Raw genomic sequence first — 8,922 nt, 5'->3', positions numbered from 1 at the left:
ATGGACAGTGTCAAGGGAAAATTGGCCTCCGGAGCTTCCTGAGTAAGAAAGAGGCTGATGGGAGAAGGAAGGGGGCAGACCCCCAGCTCCCCTTTCAGAAATCCCAGTCTGGCTGGCTGAGGTTGCTTTGGCACAAAGGAAAGAGCCTTGTTGGGTTTCCCATGTTGGGGGTGGGGGTTGCTGTGCTGCTTTTGTGCCCCAAAACTGGAGGGAAGAGGCGCATTTTCCATTTCCTGAAGCATGAAAAAGCACCTTGTCAGTTGCCCTCCTGCTTGGCAAGGGAAATGGGCCCATGGATGGCAGGATTTGAAAGTGATCAAGGTCTCAGGAGCCCTTTAAATATGTTTATGGCAAAGATTGGAGGAATTAAATAAATGCCCCCTCCCCAGCTGGACTTGGGGAAAGGAGAAGGGAGAACAGTTTTTCATGCTTTTTCTTTCCAAAGAGAGGCTTCTCCAGATATCCTCTTGGGACTGTAATGCTTTCTGCAAAGCTTCATTAAGAGTTTGGGATTTGATCCTAGAACTTTACAAACCCCTAAAGACTGAGGCAACTTACTATTATAAAGTTCCTGTAGAAAGAATTACATCCTTCCAGTTCCCTGCCTTTGTAATTAGAATTTATGAGCATTAGTTTATGAGTATTGATATTGAATGAATGGGTTTATGTGCAGTCAGTTTGAAACTAACCCAAAATCCCCATTTTTCCTCCCCCATTTCTAAAATGCTCTAACTTGAGCTCTTCAGCCAAAACCCAGCTGTATAAACAAGTGCTCAAAGAGCTCTCCTTTATCAGTCTGTGGCAGCCTTGGCTGTTCCAGTGTCTATCTTATCTTACATCCTTGCCACACTCTGACGCACAGACTTAGTCCGGGAATGGTGCCAGGAGTTGGTGACCTCTTGCTCCGAGATAAGAGATTAGGAACAGGAATAGGAACACCCTTTTATGGTCAAGAGTACTGGAGCAGGAACATCTGTGATGTATAAGCTGACGTGGCTGGATTCCTGCGGAAGGGGGGGCAGGGTGCCTGGAGGATATATTTACTGCATGAAATGTCTCATTTCTTTGGACTTGCTGTGGACTGACCACGCAAGTGCCTTCTGCTATCCGGAAAGCAGAATAAACTCTTTCTCTGAATCAACCTCAGTGTCATTTGATTTCCTCCCTCCCTCCCGGGAGCAACGCAAACCCCACCAGTTGGTGAAGTATAATAAGGCTACAATATTTATAATTTGTAAAAGGTATGCTATCTGTGTTTTAAAATGTCCTCAAGCAGTCGGTGGCATTTTAAATTTTTATTTCTTTTTATCCTTTTTTCCTTTGTTGGGGGTGGGTGGAATGGATATTTGGTTGGGGATTAATTTTACTATAATTGTTCTGTTTTTGTTTTTTGTTGTTTTATGGGTTGTGTATAGTTTGTGTTTTATTTTTAAGGGGTGGGATCAGGGCTGCCTGGGAGTGGGGCCCCAGCCAACACAATGGCTTGGACAAGTTCCACGGGGGGGCGGGGGGAGCACTGGGACATCCTATCTTGGTGATCATGGGCAGGAGAAGGAGTTACGCTAAGACCAGACCATGTCATTATCAATGAGGCAGGTTTACTCGTTGTTTGAAGACTATCCCTGCCTCCAGGTTTGGCCTTGACCGGATGGATACTGGAATCAACAGGGGAAACCCACATGACCTGAAGGTGTTGCTGTGTAATGCCAGGTCAATGATGAATAAAACCACTGCCATCCACGACTTGATTGTGGATGGAGGATTTGACCTGGCATGTGTGACAGAGACGTGGTTGGATGAAGCAGATGGGCCTGTCCTTGCCGCTGCTTGCCCACCGGGTTTCTCTTACGCACAGCAACCCAGGTCATGTGGGTGGGGAGGGGGGGTTGCAGTGATTTTTAGGAAGTCATTAGCTTGCATCAGGCGTCCTACTGGGAAGACCCAGTTCTCTGAGTGCATGTTCTGGAAGTTGGGCAATAGGGGCGGTACAGGATTCCTTTTGGTGTACCGACCTCCCCACTGCACCAAGGATTCCCTGTCTGAGCTGCTTCAGGTCATGGCGGATGTTCTCCTGGAGACACCTAGTTTGGTTGTCCTAGGGGATTTTAACATCCATGCCGACATGACCTTACAGGGGGCCGCTCGGGACTTCGTGGAAAGCATGGCCTCCATGGGGCTGTCCCTGAATAGGTTTGGCCCAACTCAAAGTCATGGACATGCCTTAGACCTGGTGTTCACCTCTAGTAACGTGGGTGATCTGACACTAAGTAAAAGTGAAACAAAAGAAGTGCCATGGTCAGATCACCTCCTGGTGCAACTGGACTTCTCCGCGACCCTTCCCCTCTGCAGGGTGGTGGGACCAATTTGGATGGTCCGCCCCCGCCACTTAATGGGTCCAAATGGTTTCCAGAGAGTGGTAGGGGATGCTTTATCCCATGTTGATGATTCCCTGGTGGCCCACTGCAATGCGAAGTTAACCAGGGCTATTGACTGTCTGGCTCCGAAGCGCCCTATCTGATTGCATGGAGCCCAGGCAGCCCCGTGGTTTTCTTTGGAGCTGAGGGCAATGAAACAATCGCTGAGATGGCTAGAGCATCGGTGCCAGAAAACTCATTCCAAATCTGACCGGACACAGGTTAGAGCTCAACGTTGAGCCTACCAAGTGGCGATAGCGACGGCGAAGAAGACTTTCTTCACCGCCTCTGTTGCATCTGCAGAAAATAGTAGCAGGAGACTCTTTCAGGTGGTTTGCAATTTAACGGAACCACCTTTACCACCGGGGCCTTGTAAAGAACCCAAGATCTCCTGCAACGATTTTGCAAAGTTTTTTGCAGATAAAATCACTCATATTTGGAAGGAACTAGACACCACCATGGGAGCAGGGCTGGGGCCGGAGAGTGCTAGAGCCTTCTCTGGTTAAGTTGCATGGAATCAGTTTCAATTCATTACCCCTGAGGATGTGGACAGGCTGCTTGGACGCATGAAACCAACCACCTGTCTCCTTGATCCTTGCCCATCCTGGCTAATAAAAGCAAGCTGGGAAGGAGTGGGCGATGGGCTTTGTGGGGTGGTGAATGCTTCCCTCTGTGAGGGAGCCTTCCCAGACCCGCTGAAAGAGGCGGTTATTAAACCGCTTCTTAAAAAACCATCTTTAGATGCGGCCACAATGGCCAACTATCGCCCAGTCTCAAATCTTCCATTCTTGGGTAAGGTGATTGAGCGAGTGGTTGCTGAACAACTCCAGGCATGCCTGGAGGATGCGGACCATTTGGATCCCTTCCAGTCGGGATTCAGGCCTCATCATGGGACTAAAACTGCCTTGGTCGCGCTGGGTGATGATCTCCAGCGAGCTAGGGACAAAGGTGAGAGCTGTTTCCTAGTTCTGCTGGATCTCTCAGCGGCCTTCGATACAATCGACCATAACATCCTTTTGGACCGTCTAAAGGGGCTGGAAGCTGGGGGCACTGTTATACAGTGGTTTCGCTCCTTCCTCCTGGGCCGTGTTCAGAAAGTGGGGGGGGGGGATGAGTGTTCAGACCCCTGGGTCCTCATTTGTGGGGTGCCTCAGGGTTCCGTCCTCTCCCCCATGCTTTTTAACATCTACAGTGGTACCCTGCAAGACGAATGCCTCGCAAGACGGAAAACCCGCAAGACGAAAGGGTTTTCTGTTTTGGAGGCGCTTCGCAAGACGAATTTCCCTATGGGCTTGCTTCGCAAGACGAAAGCCCATAGGGAAATCTCCGGGGACCTCTTTTAAATGCTGGTGGTGGGGAGCAAAGCCTTTCCCCCCCTCCGGCCTTCAGAAGAGGTCCAGGAAGGCCGGCAGGGGGCCGAAAGGCTTTGCTCCCCACCGCCAGCATTTTAAAAGCAGTCCGGGATAGCAGGGAAGAGCTTCCCGCTATCGCGGACGGCTTTTGAAGGCAGGCGGGGGGGGCAAAGACTTTCGCCCCCCGCCCGCCTTCAGAAGAGGTCCAGGACCTCTTCTGAAGGCGGGCGGGGGGCGAAAGTCTTTGCTCCCCCCTGCCTGCCTTCCCGGGAGAGCGGAGAAAGGCAGCGCCTTTCTCCGCTGTTCCGGACGGCTTTTGAAGGCAGGCGGGGGGGCAAAGACTTTCGCCCCCCGCCCGCCTTCAGAAGAGGTCCAGGACCTCTTCTGAAGGCGGGCGGGGGGCAAAAGTCTTTGTCCCCCCTGCCTGCCTTCCCAGGGGCTTTTACATCGCCCCGGACAGCGGAGAAGTCCTCCGCTGTCCCGGGCGATTTTAAAATGCCGCCCGCCAGCATTTTAAGATCGCCCCGGACAGCGGAGAAGTCCTCCGCTGTCCCGGGGTTTTTTAAAATGCTGGGGGTGGGAAGAAAAGCCCTTGTTTCCCCCCCCCCAGCCTTCAGAAGAGGTCGGGGGACAGACTGTCCCCGGACCTGGTCTGAAGGCGGTTTCCCTAGGAACGCATTAATTGATTTTCAATGCATTCCTATGGGAAACCATGCATCGCAAGACGAAAAACTCGCAAGAAGAAAAAACTTGCGGAACGAATTAATTTCGTCTTGCGAGGCACCACTGTATATGAAGCCGCTGGGAGAGATCATCAGGGGGTTTGGACTGGGTGTCCATCAATATGCAGATGATACCCAGCTCTACCTCTCTTTCAAATCAGAACCAGTGAAGGCGGTGAAGGTCCTGTGTGAGTGCCTGGAGGCGGTTGGAGGTTGGATGGCGGCTAATGGATTGAGGTTGAATCCTGACAAGACAGAAGTACTGTTTTGGGGGGACAGGGGGCGGGCTGGTGTGGAGGACTCCCTGGTCCCGCATGGGGTAACTGTGCCCCTGAAGGACCAGGTGCACAGCGTGGGAGTCATTTTGGACTCACAGCTGTCCATGGAGGTGCAGGTCAATTCTGTATCCAGGGCAGCTGTCTACCAACTCCACCTGGTACGCAGGCTGAGACCCTACCTGCTCGTGGACTGTCTCTCCAGAGTGGTGCATGCTCTAGTTATCTCCCGCTTGGACTACTGCAATGCGCTCTACATGGGGCTACCTTTGAAGGTGACCCGGAAACTACAACTAATCCAGAATGCGACAGCTAGACTGGTGACTGGGGGCGGCCGCCGAGACCACATAACACAGGTCTTGAAAGACCTACATTGGCTCCCAGTACGTTTCCGAGCACAATTCAAAGTGTTGGTGTTGACCTTTAAACCCCTAAACAGCCTCGGCCCAGTATACCTGAAGGAACGTCTCCACCCCCATCGTTCTGCCCGGGCGCTGAGGTCCAGCGCCGAGGGCCTTATGGCAGTTCCCTCCCTGCGAAAAGCAAAGTTACAGGGAACCAGGCAGAGGGCCTTCTCGGTAGTGGCGCCCGCTCTATGGAACACCCTCCCATCAGATGTCAAAGCGATAAACAACTACCTAACATTCAGAAGACATCTTAAGGCAGCCCTGTTCAGGGAAGTTTTTAATATGTGACATTTTAGTGTATTTTTGGTCTCTGTGGAAGCCGCCCAGAGTGTCTGGGGAAACCCAGCCAGATGGGCGGGGTACAAATAATTTATTATTGTTGTTGTTGTTGTTGTTGTTGTTGTTGTTGTTGTTGTTTTATTATAAATGTCTCCCTAAAAAAATTCACTTTTCTGTGAACTGCCCATAGACCTCCTGGAATAGGGCGGTATATAGATTAAATCAATAATAATAATAATAATTTCTGCATTGTTCTCCTTAAAGAGCTGCTCCCTGCTTTGAAGTGCATCTTGGCAACAGCTGAGAGAGTCCCAGAAGTGCCCGGTTTATGATTCCTCCTCCTCCTCCGTCTTTTCCACTGGCAGCGCAATGGCCTCTGAGACCCCCTCTGAACGGTCTCTTCTTAAAGGTGGAGTGGAAAGAGGAGCCAGGCAGCTTCCTCAGGTAGGGAAAGAGCAATGGGAGCAGGGAGGAGGAAAGAGGCACAGATGGGACCACCCAGCCTCCCTCTGTGTTGAGTGGGGATGATGGGGATCTAAGAGAAGATCTGTTTTCTTCCTCTTCTTCCAGGCTCTGGTGACCTTTGAGGATGTTGCTGTCTTTTTCACGGAGGAGGAGTGGGCTCTGCTGGATCCAGGCCAAAGAGCTCTGCACAAGGAAGTCATGGAGGAGAATTATGAGATGGTGGCCTCTCTAGGTAAGGGCAGGTTTTTATTCCTCCTGGCTGTTAGACATTGAAGGTGTGAATCTCCTGTTTGAGCCATTTGTTCATGTCATGTCTTCCTCTTTGGTGACCACTCATAGCCGAGTAAGATTGTCTTCCATGAACATGATCTTAATGGTGTGTCCGTGAGTCCAATTCTGGATCCGCACATCATTCCGCAGTGGGGACACAGGTTTCCGGTCAGGAATTAATCACTGCGAGAGTTTGCCAAACATGCTTTCCTCTTAGCTTGTTTCTCCCTTTTGGCCTGAGTTTGTGTTTCTTCAAAGTCCATTACACCTTTGGTAAAGGGTGGTTGGCGCTGTGGGTTAAACCACAGAGCCTAGGACTTGCCGATCAGACAGTCGGCGGTTCGAATCCCCTCAACGGGGTGAGGTCCCGTTGTTCGGTCCCTGCTCCTGCCAACCTAGCAGTTCTAAAGGACGTCAAAGTGCAAGTAGATAAATAGGTACCGCTCCGGCGGGAAGGTAAATGGCGTTTCCGTGTGCTGCTCTGATTTGCCAGAAGCAGCTTAGTCATGCTGGTCACATGGCCCGGAAGCTGTACGCCGGCTCCCTCAGCCAATAAAGCGAGATGTGCGCCGCAGCCCCAGAGTCAGCCACGACTGGACCTAATGGTCAGGCTTCCCTTTACCTTTACCTTTATTCTCCAATGGGAGCGCTCGCAGGCCAATGTTTCCCAATTTTATGAGATTATACTGCATTTTTTAAAATTTCCTTTGAGAGCGTCTTGAAACCTCTTTTGTTGTACTCCGTTATTTCTCTTTCCATTCTTAAATTGGGAATAGAGTGGTTTCTTTTGAAGGCAATAATCAGGCATCCGAACAACATGACCAGCCCAATGAAGTTGATGTTGAAGATTGTAGTTTATAGCAACACTGTACTTTTGTCAGTAGGTAACTCTTCGTAAGCTGATATTGTGGTATGAATTTCCGCACAAAACCTATGTAAAAACTACAAAGAGGCTCACAGGGTAATAATGGTGGCATGAGGTTTGCTGGTCAGTGTCGTTTATCAACTTTTAATGGGCCACCAGATACTTTGCTGTCTTTGTTTCACAAGATTAATATTTTTGAATATTTTTACAGTCACATATGACATAAACAGCTCTTCTGATTTTCTTATTCCACATAGCAGAGACTCTGACACTCAGGTCTGAGCTCATCTTGTCGCTTGGAACTGAAAAATACAGGGATGTTGTCCTGGACCAATTGAGAGGTACATACTTCCACTTTGCTGTGAGGCTGTACCTTTGTATTCTCCTTTCAGTGTGTACAAATATAAAAAGAGCCCTTTTGGATCAGAGCAAGGGACCATTTTTTCCAGCATCCTGGTGCAGGTGTAGGTGATGTGTACAGCTGGTTGGAATGTATCAGTGAGATATTACAGATCATGGAGGAAGGAGAAAACTGAATACAGAGGCATAGCATTTTCACAGGAGGGGGGAAGATGTGTCCCTCCAGAGGTTGCTGCACTACAACTCCCATCATCCCTGATCATTGGCCATCTTTCCTTGGGTTGAGGGTACTTAGAGTCCAACCACAACTGAAGGGCCATAGATGCCTCGCCTCAGCACAGAAGGTTCTCTTGGTGCTCAGTGTTACATGGGGGAGTTGAAGGTAGAACTGGATACTAAGGGTTATTGAGATTATTTTCAGATTTCCTTTCCTTTCCAAAAACTTTAGTACATAGGAGAGGGAGGGATGCTGGAAGTGTTAAAATCAGAGAAGGTCTGATTGGTCTTGCTGTGTGTTAAGTCCTCTGGTTCTATTCCTTGAAGACCTAACAATATTTTCTTATCTCCCACTTTAAACCAGGTGATGGAGGAGGCAATCAGAATTTTGAGGGGCCATCTGTGAAGTGCTTCATTTTGACTGAACACCTTAGCACACATATACAAAACACAGAGGAGAAACCCTTTAAATGTATGGAGAATGGAAAGAGCTTCAGTAAAAATGGAAACTTTACTAGACATCAACGAATTCACACAGGGGATAAACCATTTAAATGTATGGAGTGTGGGAAAAGTTTCGCTTATAGTAGCAGCCTTAGAATTCATCAACGGACTCACACAGGGGAAAAACCATATAAATGTATAAAGTGTGGAAAGAGCTTCAGACAGTGTTCACACCTTACTGTACATCTACGAACTCACACACGGGAGAAACCTTTTAAATGTATGGAGTGTGGAAAGAGCTTTAGGGATAGGGAAATACTTACTGTACATCAACGAATTCACACTGGGGAGAAACCATTTAGATGCAAGGATTGTGGGAAAGGTTTCAGTGAAGGTAGAAAACTTACAATACATCTACGAACTCACACAGGGGAGAAACCATTTAAATGCATGGAGTGTGGAAAGAGCTTCAGTAAAAATGGAAACTTTACTAGACATCAACTAATTCACACAGGGGAGGAACCATTTAAATGTCTGGAGTGTGGGAAAAGTTTCGCTAATAGTAGCAGACTTAGAATTCATCAACGGACTCACACAGGGGAAAAACCATATAAATGTTTGGAGTGTGGAAAGTGCTTCATGTGTAGTTGGCAACTCAATGTGCACCATCAAAGTCACACAGGGGAGAAACCATTTAAATGCATGGAGTGTGGAAAGAGCTTCAGCAATAATGGAAACTTTACTAGACATCAACGAATTCACACAGGGGAGAAACCATTTAAATGTTTGGAGTGCGGAAAGAGCTTCAGTTTAAATGAAAGACTTACTGTACATCAACGAATTCACACCGGGG

The 8,922-nt window shown here is 48.8% G+C and overlaps 1 protein-coding gene across 1 annotated transcript in view; it reads left to right on the top strand.

Annotated features, from left to right (window-relative positions):
* The window catches only part of LOC308471938 (uncharacterized protein), a gene marked incomplete at its 3' end in the record, with an annotated part of 50,450 nt that continues 41,528 nt past the window's right edge, over nt 1-8,922 (top strand). Inside the window, exons 1-4 of the mRNA XM_080996256.1 lie at nt 1-1,241; nt 5,714-5,893; nt 6,020-6,146; nt 7,307-7,390. Of these exons, the coding sequence (XP_080852382.1) occupies nt 5,819-5,893; nt 6,020-6,146; nt 7,307-7,390 (286 nt within the window). The 5' untranslated portion in view covers nt 1-1,241; nt 5,714-5,818. The remainder of the gene's footprint in view (nt 1,242-5,713; nt 5,894-6,019; nt 6,147-7,306; nt 7,391-8,922) is intronic.

The sequence above is a fragment of the Podarcis pityusensis genome, assembly GCF_964106645.2.
Source record: "Podarcis pityusensis genome assembly, chromosome: 2".
NCBI classification, from domain to species: domain Eukaryota; kingdom Metazoa; phylum Chordata; class Lepidosauria; order Squamata; family Lacertidae; genus Podarcis; species Podarcis pityusensis.
The sequence above is the reverse complement of the archived record's forward strand: the minus strand, read 5'-3'. Positions and strand labels throughout refer to the sequence as shown.